At 51.1% G+C, this 14,072-nt stretch overlaps 1 protein-coding gene across 1 annotated transcript in view; it reads left to right on the top strand.

Moving 5' to 3' along the window:
- RASGRF1 (Ras protein specific guanine nucleotide releasing factor 1) overlaps positions 1-14,072 on the top strand; it is a 104,917-nt gene that overhangs the window by 39,243 nt on the left and 51,602 nt on the right. Inside the window, exons 6-9 of the mRNA XM_081229514.1 lie at positions 6,074-6,153; positions 8,683-8,876; positions 9,370-9,479; positions 13,426-13,544. Coding sequence (XP_081085640.1) covers positions 6,074-6,153; positions 8,683-8,876; positions 9,370-9,479; positions 13,426-13,544 — 503 coding nt within the window. The remainder of the gene's footprint in view (positions 1-6,073; positions 6,154-8,682; positions 8,877-9,369; positions 9,480-13,425; positions 13,545-14,072) is intronic.

The raw sequence follows: 14,072 nt of genomic DNA, 5'->3' as shown, positions 1-14,072 counted from the left end.
AGAAACTAACAATTGGGTCTTTTAAACTCAATGACCTGGAATTTGGCTGAAAAGTGTGAAGAACTTGTTTCTTCCTGAATAAACTCCGGACAGCTCAGCTGGAGTCACAGCTTCTCAAACGTGAGCGCTGGGCCTCACCCCGAGCTTCTCAATCTGTAGGTCTGGAGAAGAGCATAGGGATGGCATTTCCAACAAGTTTGTAGGTGCAGCTGCTGCTGCAGGTCCCAGAGCACACAGAAATGAGAGGCTTGAGATAACCGCAGGGGACTGCCTGTATTGGAGGCTCGGCCACGGCCCTACTTGAGAAATACTTCAGGAAGCATTGTTATAGTTCTAGGTTGTTTGTGCTTTCCTTGCATTTTAGGCCACAGTTGCAAACTTTTGGTGACCGTTTATCATAGCCACTAAGAGATAAATTGTGCCCTTTTGTATTTATTTAATCTTTGCATAATTTTGTTACACTGCATTCAATGGAATTCTTTTCACCTGTAATCTTTGGTTAAGAGTATTCATACCAACTCACAGAATGTGTTCAAAAATTGTTTGAAGAGAATCACAACATGGTTTTATATTTTTGTCTGTTAATCACTGCATGGATCAGATCAGATGCCTTTAACTGAGAATAAGCAGGAGGGAAGAAAGTCCCCTCTTTTGCCGGTGTCCTTCCAGGCCCCTGCAAGGCCTGTTTCTCCTTTTCCACAATGAGCCCAAGGTTGACTGTTTCCCATCTTAGTAGTCTCATTGATCCTGGTCAAAATAGCCCCAGCCTGATCAATCGTTAAGGCCTCCAGAATATGGACTCTAGTGGTTCTCAGAAACACTGACCAGGGAATGGGACCTGCCGCTTGTAGGTGTTGGAGAATCAAAGGAGAGCTCATGTAAAGCATCTAGTACAGAGCCCAGCATAGCCCAAGTGCTCATAAGAGCTAGACATTATTACAACAAGAAAGCTTCACTATGACGCACCCTGTGAAAAACTGAATTCAAATCTAATGTGGAGGGAACACTTCTCAACTCATTCTGTGAGGCCGGCATTACTCTAATACCGAAATCAGACAAAGACATTATGAGGAAAGAACACTGCAGACCCATATTGCTCATGATCATAGATGCAAAATATTATAAAATCGAATCCAGAAATATATAAAAAGGATAATACATCATGACCAAGTGGAATTTATCCTAGGAATGCAAGGTTGGTTCAACATTGAAAATTAATCAAATATGTTTTACTATATTTTCTTACAATATTAAGTAAGAAGAACCAATAATCCTATCAATGAATGCCAATCTGATGTGACTGGCTTCTCTCCACCCACTGGCCCCTGTTCTCAATCGGGAGCAGGCTGGAATTCTCTCCTTCCCCTGGGGCTCAGGGTGGGGCAGGAAGAGCTAGAAAATGACTGCCTTCTAATCATTCACCCCTCACTATATGATCCACTGGGCACATAAGAGTATAAGCTTCAAATACTCACTGTCTTAACCTCTGTGCTTTTTGTGAGCACAAAGAACAGCTGAAAATTTTTTTTCATTAACTGTATAGCAACCCTGCACAGCCCTTTGCGTGACTGAATATTTTGGACTACACTCACCACGATAAGATGGTGTTTTGTGGGGCCTGCTTGGTGCCAGGCTCTCTGTAAGCACTTGGCCTACGTAATTTCCAATCCTCAGAGACGCCCCATGAGGCTGGCACCAGAGATCAGAGAGGTGACGGGGTGTGCTCAGGGTTCGGGTGGGCTGTGATTTTATCCCAGTTCTGTTTTATGTGAAGGCCTGTGCTTCCCCCCTGCTGCCCTGTTAAATAATGGGCTGGAATCTTCACCGACCCCCATCCTCCTTACCCCCATGCCTGCTCATCACAGCCCAGGTCTCAGCACGTGCTCCTGCCCACGCCTGCACTGTCGAGAACTTTCAATTGTATGTGAGCCCAGCCTTCCCTCTTACCGTGTAGGTGCTGTGGAGGCTGGATCCGGGACATGAACCGTCCAGGTCTCCCTGCCTCGGACCACAGCACAGAGTCTGTATGTGTCACAGGTCAAGGGCGGAGGCTGCCAGCCCACTCACTAGAAGGCATTTCTGCACATAGCTTTCCCCTGGATTTACATTTAGGCTGAAATGTATAGCCACATTAGATACCTGATGCTAATTTGGTGACTTCATTTGCTGGAGCTCTTTAAAAGACGTCCTTAAGGGCTTCCCTGGTGGCGCAGTGGTTGAGAGTCTGCGTGCCGATGCAGGGGACACGGGTTCGTGCCCCGGTCCGGGAAGATCCCACATGCGGCGGAGCGGCTGGGCCCGTGAGCCATGGCCGCTGAGCCTGCGCGTCTGGAAAAAAATTGGCCTATAAAAAAGAAGACCTTGAGAAGAGAGAGGCCTCTCTCCAGGTTGGCAGATTCACGGAGGATGCTGCAGAGCTGGGCAGGGGGTTAATTGTGTGCTTTTCGAATGCTGCGGGGGGAATCTTTGAAGTACACATGTGCACCAGGTTTCGTTTACCCGAAGCAATGAGCATATACTCTTGGGCTATTTCCCTTTAATAAAAACCATGCCCAGCAACGTGTGCTGGGAACCACAGGCATTGCCCCGTGATGAGAGGCATCCCGCCTGGGAGACAGATGGTTCCTATCTTGATGCCCGCTCTGATTGATTGGCAGTGGTTGCCTGGAGTCCTGGGTCGAGAAGAATGATGAGGCTCAGTGGGGGCGTGTGGTGCCATCAATTCATCTTGTCTGCATGGGCTGGGGAGTGAGGAGGGACAGGCACAGGGTGAGGCTGGAGTGAAGAGGCCTGGTTTTGCCCTCCACGGGCCAAGCCCTATGTACCTAGGACCAGCCTTGGGCAAGTCACACTCCTTTCTGGGCTCAAGAAGGGAGCCAGGCAAAATGAGCACTTGCCAAAGCAGACAAGTCACTTCCTCTCCCTAGAATTCTTCCCACCCTACTGTCGTTCCTGTTTTCCTTATGACAGCTGTCTCCTACTCTTTTTTCATGTCTTTCCTTGGGTGTCCCTGACCACCCCCATGCCCCTTGTCACCGTTGGCTTATGTTCCCTGGTTGTGTGCTTCCAGGGCCCCCATGCTGCCCCTTTTGTAGCATTCATTGCACTTAAATAATGATTTCTTCTGTGTATAGGTTCCCTGCTGGACTATAAGTGTGCAGGGCCATAGAATATAGTTGCCCCGGCTGTGCACTGCACAATTCAGGGACAACATTCACATAGACTAGGGATCAGCAAACTTCTTCTGTCAAGGGTCAGATAGTAAATATTTTAGGCCTTGTGGGCCAGAGGGTCTCTGTCAAAACTAGGTGGTCTTAGGCAGTCCTAAATGAATGGGTGTTGCTGTGTTCCAATAAACCTTGACTTATGGACACTAAAATGTGAATTTCATCTAATTTTTACTTATCATAAAATATTCTTTTGATTTTTTTTCAACCATTTAAAATTATAAAAAATCCTTCTAAGCTTACAGGCTGTACAAAAACAGAAAGTGAGCCAGCATTCTGGATGGCAAGATTCTGTGTCGTAAAGATGTCATTTCACCCAAAACATGCTATAAGCTCAATATAATTCCAATCGAAGTGCAGCCTAGCAGAGTGATTTTAATGTTCAACTGAAGGAGTAAAATGCATGTAAATAGATAATAATGTTCTGAAAAAAACAATGAAAGAAACATTTCCTGCATTAATTAAAATGTATTATAGGCTTATAAATATATTAAAAGTAATGAAAACAGCATGAGAACTATTGCCGGAATAGGCCAATAGTCCATCAAAATAAAATACAAAGTCCAGAAACAGACTTAGGCATGTATGAGAATTTAGTAACAAAAAAGGCAGCCTAGCAAAGCAGTGAAAGCAGCAGGAGTATTTGATAAATAAAATGGAGCAATTGACTAAACAAACTGAGAGAAAGATTACGTTTATATCCTTTACTCACGTCCTACACCAAAGTAAACTCTAGTTAAGTATTTATGTGTAAAAATGAAATAGTAAAATAAAATATAGGTGAGTGTGTATGCAGTCTAAGAGTGGGAAAAGACATGATGCCTGAAGCAAGAAAACAGAAAGAAAATCTCATGGGGCAAAATGGAAAAACTTCAAAAAACACCAAACACACAATCAGTGGGCAAATAGCTGAGCAAAAAAAATATCTGCAACGTATATGTTAAGATTATACGCTTAGGGCTTCTCTGGTGGCGCAGTGGTTGAGAGTCCGCCTGCCGATGCAGGGGACGCGGGTTCGTGCCCCGGTCCGGGAAGATCCCACATGCCGCGGAGTGGCTGGGCCCTTGAGCCATGGCTGCTGAGCCTGCGCATCTGGAGCCTGTGCTCCGCAACGGGAGAGGCCACAACAGTGAGAGGCCCGCGTACCGCCAAAAAAAAAAAAAAGATTATACGCTCAATATGGAGAGTTATTTTAAATGAATAAAAGTGAAAATAGTAAACGGACATGACTTGGCAATTCCCAAAAGAAGAAATTCAAATGGCCAATACAAAGGAAAAATGTTCAACCAACCCACTCAATGATTTTGTAAAGCAAATCAAATCAAAATGAGATCATTTTTTTTCTTATCAGATAGGTAACGATGGTAGTTTCTGAGTAGCAGGGTGACAAGTGAAATCCTCACAGTTTATAGTACTTTAAAAACGGAGGCTTCATCTACTATATTTTTATAGTCCCAGCTTATGATATTCCTAATGTGCTACCCTACAAGTCCATGCCGTGAATCCTGCACAGTGCATCCTGCAGCCGTCTGTGGGAGCTGCCCGGGAATGGGGCCCTGAGACTTGCTGTGGCGGTGCTCGGGGTCATCCAGAGCCTCCCAGTTCCCCAGGGACCCCTGAAAGTCCTCCTACCTCCACCCTCCCCCACATCAGGGCCCACGTGCTCCCTTCTGTGCACTTTCACACACCCCTGGACTGGCCTCTTTTGAATCTTTCTAAGGGTCTTCCCATGTGGACGACTAAAGTTCTTCACATTGGTACAGTACATGTTTATCTATTCAGTAACTAGTTCAGGGGCCACAGACAGGAAGAAACCAGCCCTGTCAAGGGTGAATCTGTCACAGACTTGTTACCTGAAAACTGCAAATGACTTCAGCCATCAGGCGGGGCCCCTAGTCCAGAAATCACGGTGTCATCACACCTGGGCGGGGCTGTTCTTTTGGGACTTAAGGGAGATGACAGTTAATTCACGGCAATGAGAGGACCCACTCTCAGGAATGAGGACTCGGAGTGTTTCTGCTACTTGGATACTTGTTAAAGGCCCTAGCGGTTCCAGCCCTTCTGCACATCCTGCAGGTGTGATGGAGGTATAGGCTCTGCTCTTCAGCCGTAGGTGCTGGGTTCTGTTCTCTCTCCCCATCACCACCTCTCACCTCCCTCACCCCTTTCTCTCTTGCAGCCCTCCCTTCTTTTCTTTTTCACACCCGTTTTCTCCCCACCCACCCTGTTTTCTCTGCAGAGTGGGGTGCTCAGGGCATTTCAAACTCCTCTGGGGTCAGGGAGCCCCGTGCCTCCCAAGCCGACCGTGAACATGAGGTCCCAGGCCCCCATTGGCCTCCTGTGCCTCACAACTCAGGGGCGTCTCTGCGCCCACCCAGTGCCTTCCACTCCCTGCCCTTGTCCTGAGAGTGTGAGACCCCAGGATGGGGGTTTGCCTTCAGGACACAGACTCCTGGGAGAGGGGACAGCACCCAGTGACAGAGCCAGTGGGGACTTGAGGGGGCCAGGGAAGCCGGCAGCCGGCTTCACGGGCATTTGACTGCATGCTTAGAAAAACCGTGCTTAATTTGAGGCTCTGTTGTCACCATCCTGAAATTCTTAATCATTTGTTAACAAGGGGCCGGCATGTTTGTTTTGCGTTAGGCCCCATAGACTGTAGGGTCCATCCCACTGATGGGGTTTCTCGTAAGGTCTCACCTGAGAAGGTTTGCTGCTATAGTCCCACAGGCAGTGACAGCCCCTGCCCTCTCCCCTGGGGCCCCTCAGCTCTACTGAACTTGGGGGGAGGGGACACCTGGAAGGAGAGGAACTCCTAGCCGGAGCTTACCCTGTGCTTTCTCTTCCAGCGAGACCATCATGTTTTTGCACCAGATCTTTTACCAAGGCCTGAAGGCCCGCATCTCCAGCTGGCCCACTCTGGTCCTCGGTGAGTAGCAGCCCTGGCAGAGGTCTCCTGCCCCTCCGCCCCCATCGCCACCTGAGAAGTCCCTGTGCAGGGGCCACACCTCCTGGCTGGTGGCACTTTTGTCCTTCCCGAATGTAACAGAGTGGCCCCTTAAAAACTCACAGAATCCCCCAGAGGGAGCAGAAGAGGAAAGAGAAGTTGGCAAAAGCTACACTTCTCGGAGGAAGTGATATATTTTTAGTTTCTTATCTGCTTTTCCCTTTTAAAAATAATATATAGGTATCCATTTGAGAAAATCTGAGAATCCAGAAAAGTAGGAAACATTTAAAAATATCAACGTTTCTGCTTCCCAAAGATAACTACTGTAAACACTTCGGTGTGTTTCCTTCCAATTTTTTTTCCTATGCATAGATCTTGGGGTTGTTTTTTTTTCCATTTTACATAATTGCAAACATACTGAATATAGAATTTGAATCTTGCTGTGGGTTTTTCTTTTTTTTTACTTAACATAATTGCATAAGTGTTTTCTCAAGCTGAAAGTATGCTTTTTGATGGCTGTATAATGTTCCAGTGCCCCGTGAATCTGCCACCATCTATGTAGCCATCTCCCTTCGTCGACTCTTAAAGTTGTTCTACCTTTTTGCTACTAAAACTAATCATCCCTGCATGTGAAGTTGTCTCCATATTAGAGAGCATTCCCCTGAGACAGGTGTCCAGAAGTAGAATTACTGAAACAATGGGGATGGACTCCCCGCTGTGTACACATTGTCACATGGCTCTCCAAGCCCTCACTCCTGTGAGTGATGTACAGGAGTGCGTCCCACATCCCGCCCCTCCCACACTGGGTACCATCTTCCTTTCACTTAATTCAATAGGAAAAGGTGAGTGTTGGTGTCACTTCCACTATGGGGTCGAGGGAACAGGCTCAGGGAGGTGAAAGGACAGCTGAGGCTGAAAAGGCTCCTCTGCCCACGGGCCAGGAGACTTCCAGGGGGAGTGGCACCATTTTGTTTTTCTCCAAGGTCAAAATAAGAAGCAGCCCTAGAAAGACAAAGGCTGCACTTTCTGTAGTCATACAGCTAAAGAGGTTGTCCACTGGGTAGTTGGATGCCCTACATAAGAGCTCCCACTTATAGTTTGTTCCAAGGAAAGCTTGTCTTTCTTTTTTTTTTAAATTTTATTGAAGCATGGTTGATTTACAATGTTGTGTTAATTTCCGCTGTATAGCAAAGTGATTCAGTTATACATATATATACTTCCTTTTTTTTAATATTCTTTTCCATTACGGTTTATCATAGGATACTGAATATAGTTCTCTGTGCTATACAGTAGGACCTTGTTGTTTATCCGTTCTATATACAAAAGCTTACATCTGCTGACCCCAACCTCCCCTTCATCCCTCCCCCACCTCCCCTCCCCCTTGGCAACCAGAATTCTGTTCTCTATGTCTGTGAGTCTGTTTCTGTTTCGTAGCTAAGTTCATTTGTGTCGTGTTTTAGATTCCACATATCAGTGACACCATATGGTATTTGTCTACTGTTTCTGACTTACTTCACTTTGTATGATCATTTCTAGTTGCATTGTCTTTCTTTTTAATGGGGTTGGTAAGCAGAGGTTTTAGAGGGTCCGTCCCATCCCATCAAGTGTTGAAAGGCAGGTTTGGGCTTTGGGGAGCTAGAAGGACAGGATGTTAGATACCCAGGAGGTTGAGACAGACGGGGGGTTGAGCAGGGGTTCCACCTCACTGAGCCAGGGGCTGCAGAGCTGGGGAGGCCTGGAAGGACAGGGACAGAGGGACAAAGGGGACAACAGGTGAAGGGACAGAGACTCAGGAAAGCATATCATGGGGCGGAAAGCACTGGAATGGGGGAGTTGGAAAACCTGGTTCCAGGCCAGCTCCTGACTCACCTCGTGACCTCTGACAGGTCACAGTCACAGGTGGGACACTCTGGGAGGGAGGGCCCCTGGGGACCCCTCAGCATAACAGCCTGGCAGAGCCAGGGCACTGGGGGGAGTGGACTACAAAGCATTTACAACAGGGGCCTCAGCCAACCCCAGGGAAGCTCGGGAACTGAGGTGGCCCTTCAGGGACATCCCCTATCGAGCCAGGGGCCGGCCTTCACACCCAGACCTGGACCTGTCACTGGGTTCCAGCTTGTGCAAGGCAGCTTCCTTCAGCTGAGAGCAGTTCCCAGCAAGGGAGAACCCAGCTGAGAGCCACCCACACTGGTGGCAGCTGGGGAACAAGTGCCTGGGTCCAGAAGGGGTTCCGGGGGGCACACCGCAGCACCCTCTATACCTTCTTTCTCTGACCTCCGGTACACAGGTGTCAGACTAGACAGGGCTCTATCTGAAAAACCTGTGAATCTGCTGTGGTCTCAATGCCTGGGGCCACCCTGTCTGGCCTAGGAGAGGGCAGTGGTGCCAGAGTCATCTCCGAAGGCAGGGGTCTCTCTGGGATGGGGCTTTGAGCTGCGCCCCGACCTCCCCGGGTGGGGCTCGGGGAGCCGAGGGCGCCCCCGCTGCCCGCTGAGTCCCGCCTCCTTCCAGCTGACCTGTTCGACATCCTGCTGCCCATGCTCAACATCTACCAGGAGTTCGTCCGCAACCACCAGTACAGCCTGCAGATCCTGGCGCACTGCAAGCAGAACCGCGACTTCGACAAGCTGCTGAAGCACTACGAGGCCAAGCCCGACTGCGAGGAGAGGACGCTGGAGACCTTCCTCACCTACCCCATGTTCCAGGTGTGCCCTCCCCGTCTGCCAGGGCGCATGCGCCAGGAGGGCTGCGGCTGACTGGGGGCCAGGGCGCGGAGTGCTGAGGGCCACGGTCGTGCAAACCCCCGGTGGCCCGGAGAACGAACAGGGTTAGGACCCTCCGCCGACCCTGGCTGGTGGAGGCCGTGCAGGAAGTGAGGGGCAGCTCCTGGTCCTGAGTCCGTCTCCAGGTCCTGCCTTCTGCGGGGCAGAACCTCAGGCTCTGGGCTCTCGTCCCAGACAAGACCCTGGAAGAGCCTCCAAGTTAAGAGAGTCTGGGATCAGAAGTGCAGTGGGTGTCGTTCCTCAGCCCCGCTCATGGGGGTCCTCGGAGCTGAGAGCCCCCTTCTCTGCCCACCCTGCCCCCCTCCATCTGTCTGCCCTGCCCTGCTCTGTCTCTCTCTTGCTTCATCACTGTCTCTCTCTCCCTGCCTCTGTCTCTCTGGCCCTCTGGCCCTGTCCCCGCCTCTCCCCACTGCAGATCCCCCGGTACATCCTGACGCTGCACGAGCTCCTGGCCCACACCCCTCATGAGCACGTGGAGCGCAACAGCCTGGACTACGCCAAGTCCAAACTGGAGGAGCTGTCCAGGTGAGCCCCGCTGGGGTCCCACACCGGTCGGCAGGCCCAGGCTGAGGGTGCCCCCACCCGGGGTTTGCTGAACCCCAGATGGGAAAAGCTCGTGCTCCGGTTAGGATTCCGAGGTGAGGGCACCCACAGCTCATCCCACCTGGAAGCCGGCTCCCCAGGAGCAGTCTGAGGGGTTTACAGCTCCAGCCCAGGTGGGCACCCAGTGAGATGGGATGGGGGGTACGCCATCCCTGGCACAGATGGGGTCCGAGGAAGGGCCCTGGGCACTTAGTGCGCCCATCTCCCAGGTCAGGGATCTGCCCAGGACTCGCAGGCACTCTCTGCCCGTTTCCTCGGTTCTCCAGTGTCCATGTGTCAAAACCGGTGGCTTTAGGAGCCCCAGGGGGGTCCTGGGTGTCGGGCTTTCATGTGCCTCAGGCTCTGTTCAGCAGCAGGCAGTGTCCGTGGGTGGACAGGCCATGGTTGGGCCACCGTCAGAGGCCACAGCCCCCCTAGTCAAGGCCCTCCCCTGTCCTCCCTCACTCCCCGAAGCCCAAGGAACTTCCTCGCTGCACAGGCAGGAGCCGAAGGACTGGAGGGAGGCACTGCCACAGCCCAGGCAACAGGGGACATGGCCACACCAGGGGGTGGCTGTGGAGGTGAGGACTCTCGAGTTCTCTGAAGGTAGAACCTCCAAGAGTTTCTGATGGATGAGAGGTGAGGAGAGAGAGAGAAAATGAGAGTCGAGGGTGATTCCAGAGTTTTCTGCCGAGCAGCCAGAAGGATGCATTGCTGTTGTGCAAGATGGAGAAGGCGCCAGAGGGGCAGGTTTGGAGGGGGGAGTCTTCCTCGCCACGTTGGAGTTTTACTTGGGGGTGTGTTGGACCTGAGAAGGACAACAGCGGTGGAAATAACAAAAAGGGAGTCGGTGTTTGAGTCTGGAGTTCAGGGAGCCAAGATATACCAGATCGTCAGCTCGGAGATGGTATTTCGAGTCACAAGGCTGGTGAGATCACCAAGGGAGTGAGTTTAGGCAGGAATGAGGTATGAACCAAGGGCTGAGCCTGGGGCCTCCACCGGTGCAGGCCAAGAGGTGAGGGGGGGGGGGCCTTGTGGTCAGAGATAGGCGGCCAGGAGCTGCAAAGGAGGATGGGTCTGCAGGGTGTGGGGTTCAGCCCTCAGCCCTACCCGGGGCCCTGCCGACCACTCAGAGCCCTAAAAGGCTGCCCAAGTCCAACGAGTGGCAGCCGGTGAGGCCATGGCTCCCGGCTGGACAGAGGGAGGACCAGGCTGGACCAGGGCAGGGCACAGGTCCCAGAGCGGAGGATTAGGGAGGAGATGTAATCAGGGCGTGATTGCAGACAAACAAAACCATCATGGGGCGTGGACCCCGATTCTCTCATGCCCCAGGGAGCCAGATCCTGCGTACTCTTCCCCAAACAGAAGACTTGGGACCCCCTTGAGGCTGTGAGTTCCTCGACACCGCGGGATGCCCTGTCCCAGTGCAGGCAGGTGTGCAGGCAGCACCCCAATCCCCTCCCCCCGCACCCCAGGTCCTGGGTGTGCAGCCTGCTTTTCTTTTGTCCCCCATCACCTGCACCTAGCCCTGAACCCAGCCTGAGCGGCACAGAAAATCGTTTTCCCATCACGTGACAACAGCCCTTTCTTCCTCCTGGTGCCCTCCCCTGGGGCCTGAGGAAAGTTCCAGCCCTGACAGGAAGCCAGCAACCAAGCCCTCCCTGGCAGTGCTCAGAACTCTGCACCCCTCTCCCCTCGGGACTGGATGTCTCCTACCTCTGGCCTTTGTCCCACTTTGTCTCCAGAACCCCTAACTCCTGGGCTCACTGATAACCCAGGTCCTCACTTCCGGTTCCCCCAGGAGCCTCAGGCCCCAGAACCCCAGGCTACCTTCCTGGAGCCCCGCCCAGCACCCCAAGATGCGTGTGCAGTGGCGGCCCCTCCAGCACAAATCCCAGCCTGGGGCCACTGACCCTGAGCAGCTGAAGTTTATCCATGTCTAATAGCAAAACTAGTTTTGCTACCTTGGAATCACCCCCTTATTTTTTAGCAAATCTAGCCTCAGCAAAGTCCCCACCCTCATCAAGAGAAAGGGTCCTGATTGCCTTGGACTACTTCCAAAAATGAATCCCTATCCATGGAACTGCAGATGCCCTGAAAGGTGCCTCCCTGTCCCATGTCTTTTCCAGAAAAAGGCTAAGGCCTGGGCTTCTGAGAAGAGCATCGCTGGGGCCCGGGTGGGAGGAGGGGCATGTGGTTGGAGAACCGAGGCTCCTAAGGCAGAGACCCCATCTCGATGCCCCAGTCTGATACCCAGAAGAAATTACGAGTTACAGTATATCACCTATTTTTTTTTTTACAATACCATTTTTGCAGCCCTGATAATGGCAATGATCACCACCCTTTATTCCAGCACCTGTCATGTGCTAGGCATGAGGTCAGCCCATGAAATGCATTATTTTCCATCCTCACCCCAGCAGTCTACAGATGGGGAAAGTAAGGATTAGAAGGGTTGAGTAATTTGTTCAACATCGTGTTGATTCCACTAATCACAGCTCCAGCTCCACCAGTGTCTCTCATTGTTGGGGGGTTTAAACTGGATAATGACTGTGAGAGAACTTTGTAAGCCACACACACATTAATCAGCTCTCTTAGTGGTCTGAATTGTGGAATTTCATGCATCAGCAGACAAATAGGAGGCTTTGTGCTTTCCTTAGAGTAGGTGGGGTACTTTTTCCAGACCCCCTCCAAAAAAAAAAAAAAAAAAAGATTCACTACTTTCCTAAGACTCCTGGAGACCTATCCTGGGTCTTAGCAAAGTTGGCAGTTCACACCTACCTTTTCCCACCAACGCTCTTTTAAAAAAACAAAAACAAAAATAGTTAAACAGTGCCACCTCCTGGAGAGGAGGGGTGTTGCAGCAGTCAGAATCAGAACAAGGACAAAAAGTTGTCTGTATTCTCAGATGAAGGGACAAGCCGTGTCCTGCTTACTTCCCGGTCGTGCCAGAGCCTATAGAAGTAAACTGAAGTCAGGCTTCCCCTGAGCCAGCTGGATTACCAGGTGCTCCAAAAATAAGCCATTCCAGAACCCAAACATTAAGGAAACAACCCTAGAAAGAGTGTGCAGGGGGAAGAAACAGCAAGTACAAATTGCCCTGAGGCAGAAATGAGCTTGGTTTGTACTCTGGATGGAAATAAGGCCAATAGTGGGATGAGGGGCAGGGTTCGGAATGAACTGTCTCTCTTCCATGTGGTTCAGACTTTTTTTTTTTTTTTTTTTTTTTTGGTACGCGGGCCTCTCAATGTTGTGGCCTCTCCCGTGGCGGAGCAACAGGCTCCGGACGCGCAGACTCAGCGGCCATGGCTCACGGGCCCAGCCGCTCCGCGGCATGTGGGATCTTCCCGGACCGGGGCACGAACCCGTGTCCCCTGCATCGGCAGGCGGACTCTCAACCACTGCGCCACCAGGGAAGCCCCAGACTTTTTTTTTTTAAGTTTATTTCAGCTTCACAATCATTATTGGTAATCACGTGCCAATTTTTTTTAAGTTTTTATTTTATTTATTTATTTATTTGGTTGGGTCTTAGTTGCAGCACGCATGTGGGATCTAGTTTCCCGACCAGGGATCGAACCCGGGACACCCTGCATTGGGAGCGTGGAGTCTTAACCACTGTGCCACCAGGGAAGTCCCCGGTTCAGACTTTTTAAAATCAGACAGACCTGCTTCTCAGCCTCCTTGGGCTGTCAGAGGATAAAATGAGAGCACGCCTGTAAAGTGCACACACACAGCGGGCACTCGAGAGATGCACGCTCTCCCCCCTTTCATGACAATAGGTTCCACCTGAGAATCCAGGCTTTCTTCCGAGGTCTAGCCAGAGACCCAGCATTCCCTCCATCCTGGGAGGTGGGGGCAGCCTGTCTCTGATTGTCTTTTCCTGTCCCCACAGGATAATGCACGATGAAGTCAGTGAAACAGAGAACATCCGGAAAAACCTGGCCATTGAGCGCATGATCATTGAAGGCTGTGAAATCCTCCTGGACACCAGCCAGACCTTTGTGAGACAAGGTATGGCCTGTGCGCCCTGCCTCTCCCACCCCCCGCCAGGTTGGCCCCAGCAGCGAGAGGCATGCGGCACTCCACTCAGGACACCACCAGTTGGTTGGGCTGCTGCGTGCCAAAACCTGCAAGCGTGATTGCAGAGTATTCCAGGCCTGCCGGCGGAATGCGACAGCTACATGTAGATGTCGGTATCTATAGATATCGATGCTGGTATTATTGGTTTTCACAGTTTCCTTCTCTCCAGATGTAAACATAATTCTTCCCAGATGGTCTTGGTTTGTCTATTGTACATCATAGTAAACATTGACATGTCCTTTTGGGGAGAGAGTAGGGGGCGGAGGATGAGGACAGATTCCAACTGGCCCCATGAATCACAAGCATTTTCAGGGTCCGAGATGGAGTTGGCGTGGGTCAGTCCCTCTGTCCTTTGCTCAGCATCCTTCGCCTCTTGGGGGAAGCCATGGTCCCAGTGGTCCTGGGTAGGGTTCCCTTCACCCTTGGGCCTCAGCTGACCTTGGGGACAGTTTTGAGGGT

The sequence above is a fragment of the Mesoplodon bidens genome, assembly GCF_964165515.1.
Source record: "Mesoplodon bidens genome assembly, chromosome: 3".
NCBI classification, from domain to species: domain Eukaryota; kingdom Metazoa; phylum Chordata; class Mammalia; order Artiodactyla; family Ziphiidae; genus Mesoplodon; species Mesoplodon bidens.
The sequence above is the reverse complement of the archived record's forward strand: the minus strand, read 5'-3'. Positions and strand labels throughout refer to the sequence as shown.